Source organism: Cetorhinus maximus, chromosome 23, assembly GCF_964194155.1.
Source record: "Cetorhinus maximus chromosome 23, sCetMax3.hap1.1, whole genome shotgun sequence".
NCBI classification, from domain to species: Eukaryota; Metazoa; Chordata; class Chondrichthyes; order Lamniformes; family Cetorhinidae; genus Cetorhinus; species Cetorhinus maximus.
The window spans coordinates 8,683,078-8,705,827 of NC_135901.1; the positions used below are offsets into that span (position 1 = coordinate 8,683,078).

A 22,750-nucleotide genomic window follows, 5' to 3' on the forward strand; every position below is an offset into this window, starting at 1 on the left:
GTGTGTTTATGCGTTCTTGTCTGCTAATATGTGTTAATGTTTCTTTTTGTGTTCCACGTATGTGTCAGCATATTAATGTCTGTGTCACAGCGTGTGTGTGTGTGAGAGAGAGAGAGAGAAAGTTTTTAATGTGTGCATTTGTGTGTTGATGGATATTTAAAACTATGTATCAATGTGTGTTTATGTTTTCAAACGTACTAACGTGTGTTTTTTGTGTTCTCGTGTGTATAAGAGTGTTTCATGTTTGTGTCTACATGTGTGCCTGTGAATGTGTTAGTCTGTTCCTCTATGTTTTTGTCTGTCTGGGTGTCGTCTGCTCATGTGTGTGCATGTGTTCATGTGTATCCATGTACTTGTTTTAATGTGTATGATAGTGTGTGTCTTTTTGTCTGTATTTCTGTCATTGTGAATGTGTGATAATGCATATTTGTGTCCTTGTATGAGTCTGCTTGTCTGGTTTTATCTGTTTGTGTGTGTGAGATTGTGTATGTGTGTGTGAGTGTGTGTGTATGTGTATGTGTGTGTGCACGTGTGTATTTGTGTGTGTGTGTGTGATTGTGTATATGTGTGTTCCTGTGCCTGCATTTGTGTGTGTATTTGTGTTTATGTGTGATTGTGTGTGCGTGTGTGTCTGTCTGTGCCTGTGTTTGTGTGTGTGCAAATGTGTATTTGTCTATGTGTGTGTGTTTGTGTGTCTGCCCGTGTTTGTGTGTGTGTCTGTGCCTGTGTGTGTGTGTGTGCCTATGTATGTATGTGTGTGTGTCTGCCTGTACTGTGTGTGTTTGTGTCTGCGTGTCTGTGCCTATGTGTGTATGTATGTATGTTTGTGTGCGTCCATTTGTGTCCCTTGTGTGCATTTTTACTATTTTTCAGTGTTTCACCAGGTCCCAACGATCGAGTCTGACCCTGATAGTGAAAATTTTGGTGAATATTTTCAATGTTCTGTATAAACGTGTTTTCTGTGAGGTGCAAGGTGATATCAGGTGAACGAATGCAAACAATCAACCATCTGCCTCATAAAATTCAGGGGCAGAACCGTGAACAACCCAGGGAGGATTTAATAATCAGTTTAGATTCGGATGATGGGAAATCAATCTTAGCATAAGATTAACAGGAACAAGAGTGTGAAAACTTCTTAAAATTATGTTGCATAAATATATATTTTACAACATTTTAAGCATGATGGGACTTTAAAACCTGTGGCCAGTAAGCTAGATGCCGACTTCTGCTGTTGGTAACTGGGTCCTGACAGTAGAGGCCCGTTCCCTTCCAGATTCTCTGCTCGGGGACTGAGAGTCCAGTGAGTTAATAGTTTTGCTCCGTCTGCTTGGCTAAGCTATTTCTCTTTCGGTTCTCTCTGCTGAGAAGGTGGAGACACACCGGGTTAACTAATGGCCTTCCTCGTCTTTCTGTTTAGGAAGTGGAGGTAAAATTGGCTAAAAATTTTCCTTTCAGTTTTCTCTGTTGGGGAAGCGGAGGTACAGGGGGTTAATAATTTCCCTTCCCCCTCTCTCTGTTAGTGAAGTGGGGGTATAGTGGGTTAACAATTTCCCTTCCCCCTCTCTCTGTTAGTGAAGTGGGGGTATAGTGGGTTAACAATTTCCATTCCCCCTCTCTCTGTCGGGGAAATGGGGGTACAGTGGGTTAACAATTTCCCTTCCCCCTCTCTCTGTTGGAGAAGTGGGGGTACAGTGGGTTAATAATTTCTCCTCCCCCTCACTCTGTTGGGGAAGTGAGGGGGTGCAGTGGGTTAACAATTTCCCTTCCCCCGCTCTCTGTTGGGGAAGTGGGGGTACAGTGGGTTAACAATTTCCCCTCCCCCTCTCTCTGTTGGGGAAGTGGGGGGTACAGTGGGTTAACAATTTGTCTTCCCCCTCTCTCTGATGGGGCATTGTTGGGACATGTTTCTGTGTGACCCTCACTTCAATTCCCAGTGGGTGCGATGCAGCAACTTAAAGCTGATATCCATTTAAAGGATTGGACAATAAGAGAAGCAGCAACACCGAGATCTAAATGTGCTGAGTTTGTTTGCCGGAAATGGGAAATTGTCAGATTTCTCCTCAGTGGGAGGAGAGTTGGTGATGTTATTTTGCAGAATCCCGTTATGAATGAGTTTTACTCTGTCTCTAACCCAGGATGCATCTGAGCTGGGAGCACTGGGTGTACAAGACTTGGTTCTGAGCCCTGGAAATATCCGATTTTAACTAAACAGCTCTAACATTAGCAAAAGTGGAAAACAAAATTAATTAAGCGACTGTGCATTTAAATCACGATTGGAGAAAAGGACTTTATTATTTTTTTTATTGAAGTTTGAAACGTGACCGAGAGATTCTCATTGACATGAATTAACGGTGTCCATCAGTGCAAGGGAAATATTCACAAAACTCGGTTTACCGCTGGATTTATCAACCGTTCTGTTGATGATCTTCAAGGGGATCGCTTCATGTCCCACCACACAGGAGTAAGAAGCGCCGCTGGCCCACTCCTCCGCTGCAATGGATAACAGGCTGTACATGAAGAAGGAGCTATTGCCGTTCTCCGCCACCACCCCGGTGTTCTTGTAGTTCCGGGGATTCACCGGCTTGTCATTGACGGTCCACTTGACGAAAATCTCTCGTGGGGAGAAACCTCTCACTAAGCAGCTGAGGGAGACGAATCTCTGAGCGGAGACATCTTCTGCCGAGGGCAGCAGGACAGACACGGACGGTTCTCGCAGAAAACCTGCATAAAAATTACAATAACTGTTAATAAACTGGACAATTTCAGAGCCAAAAAAAACGCTGCTTAGATGTGAGAGAAATGCGATTTGTATTGAATCTTAAAAGTTTCCATTTTCCATTTTGGGATCTATCTGGTTTTCCAGCTCGGAGCAGGGTTGGATGTCTAAGAAATTGGGCTCTTCAAAAGCTGCTATTATCTGGATAATAATGAACCTTTAAAGGGTTGCTAAATAGTATGGATTCTATCTGGAAACAGGATTTCTAAACACTTTGACCTCTAAACAGTCTCAGTTCAGGCTGCCATGTTGACACTCCTGAGTTGGGAGGCTGTAGTCTTGTGCACCCCCTCATCTGTGCAAATGTTTAGAAAGGACCAGGATGTGAGCATCAGCATGATGTAAACTTAAAATCTGACCTCGAGCAGGGGGGCGAACAGGAAGTTGGGGATGTGGTAGCCACCCTGGCAGTTTGGGTATATGTCCTTTAACCTTTGGTGAGAAGAGTTTGCATTGGTAATTGACACTGGATAAGTTAATAGCCCCCAGAGAAAGGTTATATTAACAAGTGCTCAGGCAAAGAGCCTAGGTCCTGGTGGGGTCATATGCTGGTGAGGTGCCGTGGTGAGGCTGCAGTGCCCGGTGGCAGCTGCCTTCCTCAAAACGGCCAAGGAGGAGGAGGAAGGTGAGATCAATTCACTTTGTGCCAAACATTTGTCCGCCGCCTGGGACCAGTAAACTGCTGTCAGCTGTCACCCGTCGTATACTTTTCCGGTCCAATGAATTCCTGCATCAGCCTAAACTGTTGTTTCTTAATAAACTTTTAAAAAATCTTAAATTTCCTGATGACCAGCTGACTGTCCTTTTCGGGATTTTGGCCCCCGAATCCAACATCTTACAGATACAATCCTTTTATCTGAGAACTTAAAGAGTTGGATTGGAAAGCTGCTTAAAGTTTACAGCACAGAAACAGTTCATTCGGTCCACCTGGTCTGTGCTGGTGTTTAAGCTCTACACCAAGCTCCTTCCACCTTTCTTCATCGAAATCCAATAGCACAGCCTTCAATTCATTGTTCCTACATTTACTTATCAATTTTCCCCTTAAAGTCTACAGGCCCAGAACTTTTAATTAGTGAAATTGCCAATCAGATGAGACCATTAGTACACTGGATTCTAAATATTGACTCTAGCACTTACCCTGGAAATAGACACAATGGCTCACTTATTGCTTCAATCTCACCGCTCACCTCCATTCTTGTGGAAGGAACTTCTTAAAGGAGTCGGCAGATCCTGATGGCTCACCACGCAGTAGAACTCAGCCCCACTCAGCCAGGCTTGTGTAGAGATGTTTACGTTGCTGACCACGCTGTCAGGATCCGCTCCCGGTTGGACGGCGATCTCTGATTTCAAAGGCTTCTTTTCTTGGGTCCAGGACACGAGGACTCCATAAGGAGCATTAGAAACGATGCAGGTTAATGTCACCGTCGCCTCCAGTAAGACCTGTTCTATTGGCGGTGGCAGTAGAGTAATTGTGGGATCATTGCGGCAGGGGGAATCATCTGTGAGACAGAAATGAAAATCAACCAAATTTTCACCTTCATAAGCAGGACAGCAGTAGTCAGCCTTCACTCCCTGAAGGAGAATAAATCACCTTGGACATATCAACCTTTAACTATCGTCTTTAATCTTCTTTACACAATGGAAAACCAGCTTGGTCTGTGTAAATTGTTCTCATAATTTAAGTCTTTCAGCCCCGGAAACATTCTAGTGAATCTGCTTTGCCCCAGTCCCAATACAAATATACCATTCCTGGGCCCTGGAATGCAGTACTGAAAGTCGTTTTATGGCTGCACTTTCCAACACTATTCCGAAGCGGTTACCAGTTACTGTAATGGGTTTGTATCTCTTACCAGACCCGGTGGTGTTTCGACTTTGGGTGACCCCTTGGTGAGTGACCTGACAGGTATAGACCGCGCCGGTGAACCATTCCCCAGCGGAGACTTTCAGCCGACTGGTCGCCGAGAAGGTCCCCTTCACTTCAAAGACGGGAGAGGTGACAATTCCTGAATCAATGGGTTGTCCATTCTTCAGCCACTTCACGGTCATTGACTTTGGACGGAGATCGATGATTGAACAGACGACGGTTGCAAATTTATTGATTGTGATTTCTTCCCGGGAACTCACGGTGAGGAGAACAGTTGGAGAGATGTCAGGACCTGCAAGAAACACAGGTTAGACATTTCTTGCAGAAGAAATTGATAACAAATACAATGAGTTCGTATATTTTAACAGGCTTTTACCGTTAATAGACACTAACCTGGAATGTCCAGCTGTTAGAACTATCCAATGAACGATAAATGTGTTATAACCAAGGCCCTATACAGGTTAATCACAGCTTTTCTGTTTCTCACAGGTTCCCCAACACTTACATGTCATTCCAATGCTCTTGTCTGAGCCGCTGTGTTGAACCTCACACTTGATTTTGCTGCATTCCCCCTCTGACTCGGTGATGATTATCTGGCTGCTCAGGGTGAAGGTTCCCTTCTGGTTTCTCACTGACGGGTAAGTTTTAAATCCAGTGGTGATCGGCTGTCCATCTTTCTTCCAGGTCAGTTTGGTGATTTCTGGGGAGTAGTCCATCGCCAAACAGACGTAGGTGACGGAGCCGTCGGTATTGTGTTGCTGACAGGAGGAGACCAGGCTGTAGAGAGTGGGCGAAGACGGTGTCGCTGGGAAAGAATGGCCGATTGAATAAGTTAGACACTGTGATTTGTGATCATCAAGTAACCAAACAACTCAAAATTTGACTATAACTATAAACATATCCAAATATATTCCAACTAAAACCCACACCCACATTTGATCATTTATTATTTCCATCATTTGGTGACCCTCACCTGTCGGTTCCCTCTTAAGAAACCCACACCTCCTTTTCCGCTTCTATCCCATTACTAAAAGAGAACATTTTGATGTCATCTGAATGACGTACCTTTCATTGGATTAAAATGGAAGAGCAGAGGATTTTCCCCATTATTTCGCCACCATTTATTTCTTAATCAACAGCACTTGGTGATAGAGAAATTGTCTCGTCATTGATATCATTGCAGTTTTGGAAATTGGCTCTGTTCAAATTGAGTGATGCCCCCTTCCCTCTCCACGTCCCCCAAAACAAAGAATAGCAAAGGCCCTTCGAAAGTACCTTTGTAATGATACCTTTATAATGACCAGTGAACTCTAAATTGAATTCCAGTTACAGTAATTACGACATTTTCCAATCGTATGTACATGTGAACATGCGGATCAGGAGCAGGAGTAGGCCATTCGGCCTCTGGGGCCTCCTCCACCATTCAATACGATCATAGCTGATTGATTGTGGCGTTAACTCCACATTCCCACATACTCTCGGCTAACCTTTGACTCCCTTGTCAATGAAGAACCTCTCCACCTCTGCCTTGAAATATTAATGACTCCTCCTCCAACGCTCCCTGGGGAAGAGAGTTCCAAAGTTTCACGACCCTTTGAGAGAAAAATAAAATCTCCTCATTTCCGTCTGAAATGGGAGACCTCTTATTTTTAAACTGTGTTCCCTATCGTTCGTCTCTCCCACAAGGGGAAACATCCTTTCAGCATCCACCCTCTGAATTCCCCTCAGGATCTTATATGTTTCAATAAAATCAGCTCTCATTCTTCTAAACTCCAATGGATACAGGCCCAGCCTATCGAAACTTTCCTCATGAGATAACCGACAACACCTCCCAGTAACATTTGAACGAACATTCTCTGGACAGCTTCTAATACTTTTATATCCTTTCTTAAAGAAGACCAAATCTGTACACAGTAATTCAGACAAGGTCTCATCAACGCCCTATTAAATTGCAGCAAAACATCCTTATTTTTATATTCTATTCCCCTTGTAATAAATGACAACACTCCCTTTGCCTTCCTCATCACTTGCTGTTCCTGTATTGTAACATTTTGTGATTCATGGACGAAGGGATCCACATCCCTCTGTACCTCAGGGTTCTGCAATCTCTCTCCCTTTCAAAAATATGCTGCTTTTGTATTCTTCCTGCCAAAGTGGACAAGTTTATATTTTCCCACATTATACTGCATCTTCATTTTTTTGCCCACTTACTTAACCAAACTATATCCCTTTGTTGACCCTTTATCCCCTCTTCACCACTTACGTTTGTATCTATCTTTGTGTTATCAGCAAATTTAGCAAATTCATTCAGTTCTTTCATTCAGGTCATTGATATAAATTGTAAATAGTTGAGGCCGCAGCATTGATCCCTGTGGCACTCCACTTCTCACATCTTGCCAATCTAAAATAACCAATTTATCCCTACTCTCTGTTTCCTGTTAGCTAACCAAACTTCTACCCGTGCTGAAATGTTACTGCTGACACCATTATTTTGTGTAGTAACCTTTGATGTGCCACTTTGTCAAATGCCTTCTGGGAGCACAAGTACAGCAGATCCACAGATTCCCCTTTATTCATGTTCATTGTTGCTTCCTCGAAAGGCCCCAAATAAATCAGCCAAACATGATTTCCCTTTCACAAAACCATGATCGATCCATATAATTGCAATTGGATTTTCTAAGTGACCCGTGATAGACTCCATAATAATAGATTCCAGCATTTTCGCTCTTTCAGCAGTAAAAGTGGGAGACAAACAGGTTGTGATAGGAGGGCAGCGAATACCTGCTGGAGAAAGGCACAGGGAGCCGGGGGGAAGCGCACAGAGACATTGTCTCCCTTCTATCCCAGGCACATAGCACCTTTCCCCGGGAATGGTAAGGATTTCGGGAGGAGGAGAGACCATAAGGGAGAGAGAGGGAGAGATAGAAAAAGAGGGGCCCAGGGTGCCTGGGGCCTCGGCTCGCAGTTGCTTTCGCCTGGCTCTGCCCACTATAGCCCGGTTCTGCGCTTCCCCCCGGCCTCTCTGCCCTTCCCCCACCGCTTCTCTGCCCTTTCCTCCCAGCCTCCCTGCCCCTTCCCCTTCCCGCCTCTCAGCCCTTTCCCCCTACCGCCTCTTTGACATTTCTTACCCCTCTTCTCTGCCCTCAACCTCTCCCCCCCAGCTCTCTGCACGGGTTTATGTGCTTTCGCCCGGCTCTCCCCACTATAGCCCGGCTCTCTGCCCTTCCTCCACCCCCCGCCTCCCTGCCCTTCCCCCCCACCATCTCTCTGCCCTTTCCCCCTCCACCGCTCTGCCCTTTACCCTCCCTCCTCTCTGCCATTTCCCCCCTCCCCTCTGCCCATTCCCACACCCCTCTGCCCTTTCCCCCCCACTGCTCTGCCCTTCTCCCCGCCTCTCTGCCCTTCTCCCCGCCTCTCTGCCCTTTCCCCCCTCCCGTCTGCCCTATCCCCCCTCCCGTCTGCCCATTCCCCCCTACCCTCTGCTCTTCCCCCTGCTTCTCTGCCCTTTCCCGCTCGCCTCTCTGCCCTTTCTCCCCTAGCTCTCTGCACTTAAGCCAAGGTTCACTGCACATTCGCCCGGCTCTCTGACCGTTCCCCCGGCTCGCTGCCCTTTCCATCACCTCTCTGTCCTTCCCCCCATGCCTCTTTGCCCGTCCCACCCCACGCTTCTCTGCCCTTTACCCCACCTCCTCTCTGCCCTTTCCCCGCCTCCTCTCTGGCCTTTCCCCCCTCCCCTCTGCCCTTTCCCCCTCCCGCCTCTCTGCCCTTTCCCCCTCCCGCCTCTCTGCCCTTTACCCTCACGCCTCTCTGCCCTTTACCCTCACGCCTCTCTGCCCTTTACCCCTCCCGCCTCTCTGCCCTTTACCCGCTCCGGTCTCTCTGCCCTTGCCCCCTCCCCCTCTCTGCCCATGCCCCCTCCCCCCGCTCTGCTCTTGCCCCCTCACCCCTCTCTGCCCTTGCCCCCGCCCCTCCCTGTCCTACCCCCTCCCCATCTTTGTCCTTGCCCCCTCACCCCTCTCTGCCCTTGCACCCTCACCCCTCTCTGCCCTTGCCCCCTCACCCCTCTCTGCCCTTGCCCCCTCACCCCTCTGTCTTTGGCCCCTCACTCCTCTCTGCCCTTTACCCCTCACCCCTCTCTGTCCTTGCCCCCTCCCGCCTCTCTGCCCTTGCCCCCTCACCCCTCTCTGCCCTTGCCCCCTCACCCCTCTCTGCCCTTGCCCCCTCACCCCTCTCTGTCTTTGGCCCCTCACTCCTCTCTGCCCTTGCCCCCTCGCTCCTCTCTGCCCTTGCCCCCTCCCGCCTCTCTGCCCTTTAACCCTCCCACCTCTCTGCCCTTTCCCCCCCGCCTCTCTGCCCTTTTCCCCTCCGCCACTCTGCCCTTTACCCTCGCTCCTCTCTGCCATTTCCCCCCTCCCCTCTGCCCATTCCCCCCACCCCTCTGCCCTTTCCCCCACACCGCTCTGCCCTTTACCCTCCCTCCTCTCTGCCCTTTCTCCCCTCCCCTCTGCCCTTCTCCCCGCCTCTCTGCCCTTTCCCCCCTCCCATCTGCGCATTCCCCCTCCCCTCTGCTCTTCCCCCTGCTTCTCTGCCCTTTCCCGCTCGCCTCTCTGTCCTTTCTCCCCCAGCTCTCTGCACTTAAGCCAAGGTTCGCTGCACATTCCCCCGGCTCTCTGCCCTTTCCATCACCTCTCTGTCCTTCCCCCCATGCCTCTTTGCCCGTCCCACCCCACGCTTCTCTGCCCTTTACCCCACCTCCTCTCTGCCCTTTACCCCACCTCCTCTCTGCCCTTTCCCCGCCTCCTCTCTGCTCTTTCCCCCTCCCACCTCTCTGCCCTTGCCCCCTCCCGCCTCTCTGCCCTTTCCCCTCACGCCTCTCTGCCCTTTCCCCCTCACGCCTCTCTGCCCTTTCCCCGCTCCCGTCTCTCTGCCCTTGCCCCTTCCCCATCTGCCCTTGCCCCCTCCCCTCTCTGCCCATGCCCCCTCCCCTCGCTCTGCTCTTGCCCCTTCACCCCTCTCTGCCCTTGCCCCCTCCCCCTCCCCCTCTCTGACCTACCCCCTCCCCATCTCTGTCCTTGCCCCCTCCCGCCTCTCTGCCCGTGCCCCCTCACCCCTCTCTGCCCTTGCCCCCTCACCCCTTTCTGCCCTTGCCCCCTCACCCCTATCTGTCCTTGCCCCCTCACCCCTCTCTGCCCTTTCCCCCTCACTCCTCTCTGCCCTTGCCCCCTCCCGTCTCTCTGCCCTTTCACCCACCCGCCTCTCTGCCCTTTCTCCCCCAGCTCTCTGCACTTACTCTACGGATCTCTGCCCATTCACCGGCTCACTGACCTTTGCCTCATCTCTATGCACTTTCCGCTGGATCGCTGCCCCTTTCCCTGACCCTCTACACTTCCCCCCGCCTCCCTGCCCTTTCCCCCAGGCTCTTTGCGCTTTAGCCCCGCCTCTCTGCCCTTTCCACCGACGTTCGTCGCTCCCTTGGGCCATGCTCCACTTTCTGGAACTGCTAGGCCTCAGGCCTCGCTTCCAGGTCTCTCTTCCCCGCAGATCCCGCCCTCCCACACACCGATTTAGGAAAAGTGATCGAGTGAGTGAGCGTGTGCATGATTGACAAAGTGAGGGTGGCTGAGTGACAGAACGAGGGAGGGTGGCTGAGTGAGAGAGGGTGGGTGGGTGAGTGAAGGAGTGAGGGAGGGTGGGTGGTGAGTGAGCGTGGGTGGGTGTCTGAATGTGGGTGAGTGAGAATGGATGAGTGAGTGAGAGTGGGTGATTGAATGAGGGTAGATGAGTGGGAGAGTGAGGGTTGGTGGGTATGTGAGGTTGAGTATGTGAGTGAGGGTGAGTGGGTGTGTGAGGGTGGGGAGGATGAGTTATTGATTGTGAGTGCAGGTAGGTGAGTAAGGATGGGTGGATGAGTGAGTTTGAGTGATGATGAGTGAGGATGGGTGAATGAGTGTGAATGAGGCTGGGTGAGTGAGTGTGGGTGAGTGAGGGTGGGTGAGTGAGTGAGGGTGAGTGAGTGTGAATGATGCTGGGTAGGTAAGGGTGACTGAGGATGAGTGAGTGTGAGTGAAGGAGGGTGAGTGAGGGAGGGTGGGTGAGTGAGTGTGAATGAGGCTGGGTAGGTAAGGGTAAGTGAGGGTGAGTGAGAGTGAGTAAGGGTGAGTGAGTGAGTGAGGGTGAGTGAGTAATTGATGGTGAGTGAATGAGGGTGAGTGAGTGTGGGTGAGTGAGTGAGGGTGAGTGAGAGTGAGTAAGGGTGAGTGTGAGTGAGTGAGTGATGGGTGAGTGAGTGAGTGTGAGTTAGTGAGTGTGAGTGAGTAATTGATGGTGAGTGAATGAGGGTGAGTGAAGGTGGGTGAGTGAAGGTGAGTGAGTGAGTGTGGGTGAGGGAGGGTGGGTGAGGGAGGGAGTGAGGGCGAGTGATTGAGGGTGGGTGAATGAGGGTGGGCGAGGGAGTGAGGGTGAGGGAGTGAGTGAGGGCGAGTGAGTGAGTGATGGTGGGTGAGGGTAAGTGATTGTGGGTAGTGAGGGTGCCCAGGTGCTGCAGGCTCATCAAGGCGATATTTCTCCGGATGATTTTCCGCTCCGGCTCAACTTTCCGTTGTCTGTTGTCCACAGCTGAGCTGGGGGTTCCTCCATTCGGCTCCACCACCTCCACCTCCTCCTCTTTCTCTCAATCGATCCTGTCCCGATTCTCCATATTGATCAGCTTTCAGTAACACCGGCTGTGTGAAGTCAGGCAGCAGTGTAGATCGCTGGCCAGCTGCTTTAATACCGATGCCTTTCTTTGAGAAACCCGTGTCAGTGCGCGAATAGGCAGACTGAGGGGGCTGGAGGGGAAGGTGACAGCAAAACCAGGATGGGCCGTGCAGGCATTTTGCACCAAGTGTGCACCAGTATTGGGGATCCAGGCGACCGTGGTCCCAATCAGATCCCTCCCTTTTCCTTGTTTCTATGTGTTTGGTTCAACATTTGGAAATTCTCCACATATATAGTGATGTCACCTGTGTAATTTCATTTTACACAAAAAGACATCAGAAATGGAACAGTGAACAAGCATGCAGCTTAACGGATTTTCATTCAGCAATTAATATTTTCAGCCCACTTCTGTATGTGAGAATGTGTGTGTGTGTGCGTGAGAAAGAGAGAGAGAGAGTGCATTCAAGTGTATGTGTGTTTTTCAGAGAGAGAGACAGAGACAGAGAGAGACAGAAAGTGTGTGTGTGAGAGTGTGTGTGTGAGATAGGGAGTATAAGTGTGAGAGTGTGTGAGATAGAGAATCTGCGTGTGTGGGAGAGAAAGAGTGTGTGTGTGGGAGAGAGTGAGAGAGCGTGTGTGAGAGTGTGAGATTGTCTGAGATGGAGAAATGTTTGTGTGTGAGAGAGAGCGACTGTGTGTGTGTGTGTGTGTGTGTGTGTGTGAGAGAGAGAGTGTAGGGGTGTGAGTGATAGGTAGTAGAAGTCTGTGAGAGTGAGTGTGTGAGAGAGAGAGAACGTGTGTGTGTGTGGGAGAAAAAGTGTGTGAAAGAGAGAGCCAGTGTGTGTGTCAGAGAGAGAGAAAGAGAGTGAGAGAGAGAGAGTATGTGAGTGTGTGTGAGAGAGAGAATGAGAGAGAATGCATGTGTGAGAGAAACAGTGTGTGTGTGTGAGAGGGAATGTGGTTGTGTTTCTGCGTGTGCAAGAGAGAGAGATCGAGGATGCATGTGTGTGAGAGAGTGTTATTTATCTATATGTGAGAGAGAGAATGGAGAGTGTGCGCATGTGTGAGAGTGTGTATGTGTGTGGGAGAGAGGGTGCATGTATGTGAGAGAGAGTGGGTGTGCATAAAAGAGAGGGAGTGTGCGTGTGTGTGTGTGTGTTTGTGTGTGTGTGAGAGAGAATGAGTGTGTGAGAGTGCATGTGTGAGTAAGAGTGCACGTGTGTGTTGGAGAGACAGTGTGCACGTGTGTGAGAGTGTGTGTAGTTGACAGAGTATGTGTGAGAGTGTATGTAAAAGAGAGAGGCAATGTTTGAGACAGAGTGCGTGCGTGTTAAAGAGAGTTTGTATGTGAGAGGGAGAATGTGAGAGTTATGTGTGTGTGTGTGTGTGTGTGTGTGTGACAGAGAGAGAAAGAGACAGTGTGTGTCTGTCAGAGAGAGTGCGTGAGAGGGAGAGAAGGCACGTGTGTGAGAGAGAGCGTGTGTGACAGAGAGAGTGAGCGAGTGAAGGTGTGTGGTAAAGAGACTGAGTGTCGAGGTAGATGAACCATGATCTTACTGAATGGAGGGCAGGATCGAAGAGCCTCTCCTCATGCTCTCATTTCTGTAATTCATTCCTCCCCCTGCAGACGGCAATCCAATGACTCAGTTTTTGATGGCGGCTCCTTTTCCCCAAATCCCCCGTGGCCGGTTATTTGGAGTGAGAGTCTGGTCATTGTCCATTTCAATCGTTTAAATAACTCGCAGCCTCTGATCAGATCAGAACAGGCGCTGCTCTCTGGAGCCTCACTGTCACTCCCTGATTCTGTTTGTTCTGAAATTGTGCTCAAGTTCAGGTCACTCACATTCAATGATTTCCTGATACTCAAAATGCTTAAACATAATTAATTCATTAAAATTTATACATGTTCTCTCCAGAAATATTGTTAATAACAATTAACGCACTTCATTTCAACCGAGCAATGGAACAATTTATTTTCACAGATCTGGCTCGAGAACCCACAGCCAGTTAGTTCGATGCTGATTCAGTTTGTTTGACCTCTGCGGGGAAAAGACTCTCAGGTAAGGAACAGGACAAGTTAAGATATGGATTAAAGCCCCCACTCCTCCCCCAGTACACTCCTGTCATCAGCTGCAAGGGTGGGATTCAACAGAAAGCCAACTCTCCACTGAATTGTCAAACACTCCGGGTCAGGTACAGCATCGGTTTGATATAAAATAAAACTCTCTCCACATTGTCCCATCAAATATGCCCAGGAGAGGGTTCAATCCGGTTTTGATATAAATACTGTGGCTGCAAGAGCCGGTCAGAGGCTGGGAATTCTGTGGCGAGTAATTCAACTCGTATCGCCCAAAGACAACTCACCATCTACAAGGCACAAGTCAGGACTGGGATTAAATAGTTTCCACTTGCCTCAATGAGTGAAACTTCAAAAAACCCCAAGAAACTCAATACTATCCAGGACAAAGCAGCCCACAGAATTGGTACCCCATCCACTACCTTAAACTTTCACTCCCTCCCCCACCGATGCACAGTGACAGCAGTGTGTACCATATACAAGATGCAATGCAGCAACTCACCAAGGCTCCTTCAAAACCCGCAACCTCTCCTAACTAGAAGGACAAGGGCAGCAGGTGCTTGGAAACACCTGTATGTTCCCCTCCAAGACACTGAACATCCTGACTTGGAACTATATTGCCGTTCCTTCAATGTCAATGGGTCAAAATCCTGGAACTCCCGACCTAACAGCACTGTGAATGTACCTGCAGCTATTCAAGGAGGTGGCATTTCAACACTTCCTCAAGGATGGGAAATTAGGATGGGCAACAATGCTGGCCTTGCCAGCGACCCCAACATCCTATGATAGGATTAAAAATAAGATACAGGCTAATTTCTTCCTCCGCATTGTCCAATCAAATAGGTAAAGGACTGCTACAGCACAGATTAAAATAAGATAAAACTCTCTCTGCATTTCCTAACCGAACACTCCCAAGACAGATACATCACTGGCTTAAAATCGACCAAACCTCCTTCGACAGTCTGTCTGTCGTTTCTGAATTGTCCTTTCTGACTGTCACAATGGGTTGGGTATCTCATTTCTGAGGCGCCTGGTCAAAAAGTCAAACTTTCACATTTCTCACAAATACAAGTTTTTTGAAGGAATAAATCAAATTGCACTTCCTGAAATACAGAAGAGCGAACCAGAAGGTTAACAACCAGCCAGGAAGATTCCTGGTCCCAACACAGTGACCACGCGCACAGAAACAGGACAGACACAAATGGTGCAACAATCGAGTTCCCAGCAGATAGATCTGTTCAATCTGTCCATTTCATTCAAGCTGTTTGATTCTAATTGATCAATGGCCAATTTGCTACAATTATTCTATGACTTCTTTGAAATGAAAAATGATTTTCATTTCAAAGCTCCCTTTGAACTCCATCTAATTCTCCGTCTGACTCAAATCTCCAAACAATGTACGATTTAAGTTACCCTTAAAAAGAGCACAGCAAATACTACAGATTCAGGATAATTGGTTGTCCGTAATAAAGACTCAATGACAGGGTAAGAATTAAACAAATCAGGAAACATTCACATTGAAAACCCATTAACCACTGATTTGATTTGATTTTAGGTATAAATATAACCAATAAAAACATCGAGGCGAAACACCTTATCGAGCTGAGCACAGCTGAGTAAGAAAAGTATTCTTTTCTGAATTCATTTTGGATACAATTCAAAATTCTCTCCACCCTTTGAGATTTTGCATCACTATAATGTCCAGTATACTATTTAATTGTTGGAGTTCATTTATGTTGAATTACTTATCACTGATATTATATTGTAAGTTAATTATCTTGTTATTGTCAATTCATTTTCTTGTTAGCTGATTTCTACTTTATAATAAAAATAGTTTTCAATAATTGAAAATTTGTTTCTCCCTGGTAATTGGGGTTTATTTAAATCAACCTGCCACTGAAACAATGTTGAACAATAAACTTCAAATTACTAGATGGTAACATTCAGGCAAGTATATCAATTTTACTTAAATCTGATCAATATTTACTATTTTATTTTTACTTCTCCTGCTCTGTTTTAACGGACAAAAATGTAAACTATGCGTTTCTGAACGGATTTAGGAATCATAAATTCCATCTATTCTCATCGAGTAATTCACACGACGAATTTATGAGTTGAATATTTGAAACACTTTCAAATCTGGCCAGGGTCACATCGCATTAACTGTCGATGAGCTGTAATATCATCTGTTTGCTGAATCAAACTTGTCTTAACTCCAAGCTATATGTAAACAAATGTTCCTGGCAGTTACTTATTATCAATAAAATTGCTTCCTAGATAACAATCCCTATAATTTAATTGTTAAATCTATTGTTCAATGAAAGAAGATCCAAATTGATCAGTATACAATTTGATGAGAATAATTCATTCAGATCATCTGCGCCACTGAAATATAACCGGCAAATTGATTCCAGATTTTGTTCTTCAATTTAATATTTATTAAGAATTAAGCATGAATCTCAGATATAATCTGCTCTTCTCCTATAGTTCTATTATGTGCACAGCACAGCAATGGGAGACAGGATGTTGTTATTAAGTTCAAAACTAATACGAATGTTTGCAATTAAATTAATCCGTTCGAATTTCAAGCTTTTACTTGTCAATCTCTATTTCAAAAAAATGTAAGAACAATTCCTTTACTGCCAGCGAATTACACCCCCCAGTAAACTGTTTAAAACTAGATTAGTGACAATTATCTCGCTATCCAAATCCCAATGACATTGAAGGAATAATGTGGTTACGGCTGCACAGAAAGGATTTAATAACCGGATAGACATATAGCCAAACTGCAATGTCAAACTGCTCTTTAAGTCAATGCAAATGTTATCAGCGATACAAAAAAAGTAATTAAAAATTTCTTTTGAAACTGAACAATTCTGTGGAGTCAGTATATTCTTACTGAAAGTTTTTCATGCATAATCACAAAATGTTTCCAGCCGAAAAACTTTCCCGATCATGTTAATTGTGTGCAGAGCACAGCAGAATTGTGAAAGGCGATTAATGATCAATCAGGGTAATATGAAAGCTGTTCCGTCAATATGGAGAAATATTACCACATTATAATTGTTTGAATTGTATTAATTTTACTCTACAATTTGAAAACTTGGTAATTGTATAGTTTCTGATTGCAGTAACGAATTATGTTCTGAATGAGCGTCATAATCCATGGTTTAGTTTATTCTGCAATTATCACTTAAAATAAAGACAAAATGTTCTAACACATCTGTAAATGCTTTTTTAGCCATTTCTGAAGCCTGTTTGTTTTCTGCCTACAATCGCGCTTCAAGCAGATACAAACGCGTAGGCTGCTTCGATTCAATCGCAAAACGTGTAACCGCTCAATGTCACCGAGTTTAAACAATGCAGAAACAATGCAGAACCGCCAAACCGTTTCATAAATTCTACTAATTCAAAGTCACCCAGATACACACTCTCCTCAGCAGAAAAACACCAAAATCACATCACTGAGGGACTGAAACCCGTTTCATGGAGAAGCAGCTCAATTGTACAAACACTTCCAACAGAATCCAATGTAACATTGCAAGAAAATCTCAATATCGAATCCAGACAACCGCTCGTCACCAAATGAATGAATAATTAAATTAAACAGAAATATGGAATAATGTCAACAGCATTGTGAGTAGGTGGAACATGTTCAATAAATTAATATTGAAACTTAAGCATATTTTGTTAATATTGGGTTTGATTTCAAACCGATTTAAACCCTTGTGCAACAGATGGTAAAACCAGCAGCCATTAAATGTCACCGGGGTTAAACATTGCAGAAACGTCAAACTGTTTTTATAAACGTTAGATATTTCAAGTAGCCCGGCCACACAGTATCCTCAGCAGATAAACACAAAATCACAACAACCAGGGTCTCAATCCCTCAGCAGCACTTTTTATCAAGACACAGCGGAATTATATAACTCAATTTCAGCAGATCACATGAAACATTGTAAAAACTTCTGCATACAGAATCCACCAAACCCAGGTTTCATTGGCCGAATGAATTATTAAAATAGACAAAAAAAGCAAAGAATCAAATAAAACAGTTACTAAATAAATGTGTGGTTCTTACCTGCAGTCACCGTCATAATGGTCCCTTGTCCCCAGTAGTCCGTCCCGTACCCCACTGCTCTACTTGCACAGTAATAGATGGCGGTGTCTTCAGTCTTCAGGCTCGTCATGTCCAAGGAGAAGATGCTCCTTGAAGTGTCTTTGGACGCAGTAAATCGATTCTTAATTCCTGGGGCATAGTAGTTGCTGGATGAACTTTTGTACCAAAGCAGCCACTCCAGCCCCTGCCCGGGAACCTGTCGGACCCAGGGCATGTAGTAGCTGCCAAGATCGAAGCCGCTGGTTTTACAGGTCAGTCTCAGGGAGCCTCCGGGACGCCCGGTCTCTGCCTCTGGCTGAGTCAACACAACCTCCGACTGGACACCTGTAAAAATATATCAAAAACCCCGAGGATTAATCCTCGTGAACTGATCCCTGACTCTGTGACATTCCAGAGAGAGATTAACACTGAGACGGTAACAGTGAGAGACTTGGACAATAAAAACTACTCACGGGATAAGAAAGTCAGCAACAAACTGAGAGAAATCGCCGACCTCATTCTTCTGGTCACTTGGGGAAAATGGTTCTGTCCAGAACTCAGTGAACAAACCAGCTCCCGGACTGTTGGATTCCGGTCCCAGTGAGCGGTATTTAAATACCCGGCAGAAGGGGGCGGGTTTCCAGGCGCCGCCTGTTGATTCCCTGGTGGAGGCGGCGACTGGATCCACGCCCCACCTTCCACATCCCCAACAGAATGGACTCAGATATTTACAATAGGTTATTGTTAAAAGTGGACATTTTATCTGTATCGGGATATTTGGCTGAATGGATTCATTGTCCTGACTCCAGTGGTTCTAATGGTGAAATTACAGTTGAGCATCTGTTAATAAATTATAATTCCATTGTAAATTAAATCCATCTATTTCTACATTACTTCCCAAGGGGTTGAACCTAATAAAATAAATTACATTATCAGGGAATAAAGGTCAGTCTGTTTTGCAGCAACCCCGGGTCTCATTACAATAATTAAGCATCATCAGTCATAGGAATTATTATTGATTTATGTAACTAAATGCAGGGGATGAACAAAGTGATTCTATTTACAGCCAGGGTGGCTATCGCTGTATAATTTGGGACCGAAGTTAAGAAGAATCTCCTCACATTATACAATGCCTCTCCTTGCATTTCTCGATCTGCTCCTGACCCGAAGACAGCCCTGTGAAAATTAGCGATAAAAGAAGCCCGCCTGCCTGATAATTCAACAGTAAGTTTACAGAGAAACGTAAAATTTACATCACCTGTTGACAAAGAAGTTAATGAATCAGAACAGACACGGAGATCAGAAAAGTTGTCCTTCAGCATCCAAATCATTGCAGCTAATTTTATTGGCCTCCCGCTGTCTACCATTCACTGGTATTGGGAACACAGGATATCAGAGCTTTGCGGCATATTACACAATATCACAAGAATAACTGTTTTAACTTCCAGCGGGTCATGAACTGATCATTTCTCCACTCATTGGCAGCTTTGAGAGGGACTGTTAAATAATCGAAATCAGCACAAATTAAACTGTACAGTACACGATACTAATGAGGTGTAAGAGACCCCTCAGGCTAAATGAGGTGCACAACTGGGAGAATATTCAAGGAATTCCTGCAAATTCAAGACAATTCTACGATTTTCTTTTAATTTAATTTCTTCTAATTTTTTGCCATTCAACTCAGCTTATTAGACTGGAGGATTGGGACCATCAACATCGCTCTCTAGCACTCCATGAAGTTCTTAACAAATCGGCTTTAATAACTGGAATGCCCTTTACTTAGAAATAATATAAATTAAGTAACATGTGGTGAATTTAATATTTTCTGATCGAGTTTAATCTCACAGTGAACACGGCATTCAGTCAAATATTTCCTTAGATGAAAAACCATTTAAAAATGTGTCTTTCGTGTGCGACAGAAACATTTATTGTTTGAATGGCTAAAACCATGTTGTTCATTCATATCCAGGCTAATCTGCCCCACACAGTATTTGGCAGCAAGCCAGCCGGCTGCAGTCAGGGAGGCTCGAATGTCCGATGCTGTTTACAGGAAGCATCAGGGAGTTTGTGCAGCTAATCAAAGATCTGTTTCCTCAGTACTGGCAAGCCAACTTCAAACTCTTAACATTGTCAACAAGGCCTATTTATAACAAATCTACCCAGCAACAACACTGGAGTCAGTTTTCTTTTTTAAGTTGTGAACCTATGTGAACTGTTCCCATCTCTCAGAGAAGAAAAGTTATCCAGCTTCTCTGACACCCTGTTAGCAACAATAGCTCATTGGAGGATCTCTCCAACACATCATAAAATTCTGATGGTTGGATGGATGGGAAGAATTACAGACAGACTATTAGAGAGGACTCAGAGAGAGGATACATTTTATAACAGTCAAACATATACATTTGTGTGATTTTTTTGCCTCTTTACTCCTTCACGGGATGTGGGAGTCATTGGCAAGGCCAGCATTTTTTGCCTGTCCCTAATTGCCTTTGAACTGAGTGCCTTGCTCGGCCATTTCAGAGGGCAGTTAGAGTCCATCATGTTGCTGCGGATCTTGAGTCACATGTAGGCCAGACTAGGTACAGTGGCAGATTTCCTTTCCTGAAGGGCATTAGTGAATCAGATGATTTTTTTTTTTGCACAATCGCTGGTAGTTTCACGGTTTCCTCCTCAGGACCAGCTTTCAATACCAGATTTATTATTGAATTTACATTCCACTAGCTGCCATGGTGGGATTTGAATTCGTGTCTTTGTTACTTATCCAGTGACATTAATACAACACAACCGTCTGCCAAAGAATGTAGGGATGACTGCAGTGATGCAGGAATGAATGGTAATTGGATGTCTGGCTATCTTGATTAAGGAATCAATGAATGGGTTGACCGATGTATCGATCGGCGGGCCTGAAAAACGCTGTTCCACCTTCCCATCTTGGTGCATGACTACTTTATGTCTTGAAGCAGGTTTAGTATTTCATTTGTGTCAGTCTAATACCTTCAGTCCCTCCAGATTTTCTGGATGTTTTCCATCCCCAGTCTAACGAGCTGAACGTCACAAGCGAAGGCTGGTGATGTCCCTGCGGTACTGATGATTCTTCCCTGCTGATGGTGAATCATCATCTTTCAGACAGAAAGCGGGTACATAATTCGGTTTCGGATGGAGGATTGTAATATTTGAAATATGTGGTCCTTGCATGTACAACAAAACATTCAACACATCCTCACCCAAATTAGTGAAGGTAACAGACATTACTCACTGGAGAGCCGCATTAACTTACAGTCAGGTCCAGGTAGTTTTATTTATACCATCGCTTTACAAATCCTCACACACTCCAGTTACATATCAGGAGTTTCTGTGTGATGATGAGGTGATTACTTGTCAATAAAGCGCAGAGGCTGCTGGGTAGCTGCTCATTATCCTCGGTCTGATTTAATTCCATTTCCCACTGAATTCTGGGACAGATGTGATTCCTTGCTGACAGAATGGTCAGTGTGGTCTCAATCAATGTTAATGATATTAAATGAATCGCAATTTCATTTTGTATGGAATCAAATGCTGAAAATGCTTGATTCAAACAATTATTAATCTTTGTGAATGGATGATATTTGCTGATTATAATTATTTGTCTTGTGAATTGATGGTAATTGGTGAATATAATTATTTATCTTTGTGGATTGATGATAATTGGTGAATATAATTATTTATCTTTGTGTTTTGATGATAATTCTTGAATATAATTATTTACCTTCGTGAATTGATAATGGTTGGTGTTCATAATTATTTATCTTTCTTCGCCTTTACGACCTTCTTCTTCTCTGCTGAAAGATAAGATCCGTTCCACAGGAGGTGAATGATGCAAAAATCACCACACTATCTGAAAACAAAGCCGACAGGTGAGACTGCAACAACTACAGGGATATCTCACTCATAGAGTCACGGAGAAGGCCGTTGCTCGGGTCATGCTTTAAAGATTTCATCTGGTTGCAGGCTGAAGCACAGTGTGATGTTTGTGTCAGAAGATATACTCTGGACATGATTTGTTCCATACGCTCAACACCGTCAACAGGGCACGACTCTAGAAGATTTTTGGGAGAATTGGCTGTTCACCAAAGCTCCCCAGTCTCATCCACTCCTTCCATGACAACATACCCTGCGCTGTACAGATTGATGATTCCACTTCCAACAGATTCGGAGTGAAGAATGGAGTGAAACAGGCCTGTGTCCAACCCCCACTCTGTTGGGCACCTTCTCCATGCAACTGATCTTTGTCTTCCCTGTCGATATGGAAGGAGTCGACTTACACACTCGATCAGACCGCAAGATCCACAATCTATAAGACAGAAAGCGGAGACATAAACAAATTGAATCCTGATCAAAGAATTGCTCCACGCTGATAACTCTGTCATCAAATCGGAAACTCATCCACAAAGGCTGATGAACTGACTCTCCCATGCCTGTAACTTGTTCTCCCTGACTATAAGCATGGAGAAAACAGTGGTCATGGGAAAAGGTGTTGCATTTCCGTCATTGATCACACTAAATAACAAACGGATGGAAGTAAATTCCGCTCCCTGGGTTCCAAGGTGACAGGCAGCCTGTTCCTTGATGAACAACTTGATACCCGCATGGGGAAAGCAGCTGCCACCTTTGCCTGATTCATGAAATGCCCCTGGAATAACATCAAACTGACCCTTAGGGCCAAGCTGATGATTTATAAGGCCTGTGTTCTCAGCACCTTGTTGAATGGCTGTGAAACATGGGCGACTTACAGTTATCAAGTAAAGAAGCTCCACAATTTCCATCTTCAATACCTGCTGCGCATTATGGGTATGTACTGGCAGGATAAAGTCACGAATGCAGTGATACTCTCAAAGGCAGAGCTCCCAAGGCTAAAAAACTCATCAAACAGAAGCGGTTTTGGTGGCTTGGGAACGTTCGCAGGATGGAAGATGGTCACATACACAAGGACTTTCTGTTTGGTGAGGGAGCTGGAGGCAGGCAACCAGTGGGACACCCAAAACTCCGCTTCAAGGATGCTTGAAGTGAAGGCTCTAAATATCGATTATCACAACTGAGTGTAACTAACTGACAACTGAGGAAAATGGCGACACCTCCTGTGGGTTGGCGTGAATCACCACGATGACCAGCGGCTAAAGCGGCTTGGAAATCGAGGCCAACACCGGGAAAAACAACCAAGCCACAACGACACTTTGTAGCTTCATGTGCAGCACTTGTGGC

At 45.6% G+C, this 22,750-nt stretch overlaps 1 gene segment (V, D, J or C); it reads right to left on the minus strand.

The window, feature by feature from the left end:
- Positions 1–2,305: 2,305 nt before the first annotated feature.
- Positions 2,306–20,951, minus strand: LOC144697779 (Ig heavy chain C region-like). The segment is given in 6 exon segments: positions 2,306–2,721; positions 3,964–4,275; positions 4,627–4,932; positions 5,146–5,445; positions 17,495–17,857; positions 20,888–20,951. Coding segments are annotated over 6 exon segments (1,734 nt in total).
- Between the last annotated feature and the right edge of the window lie 1,799 nt (positions 20,952–22,750).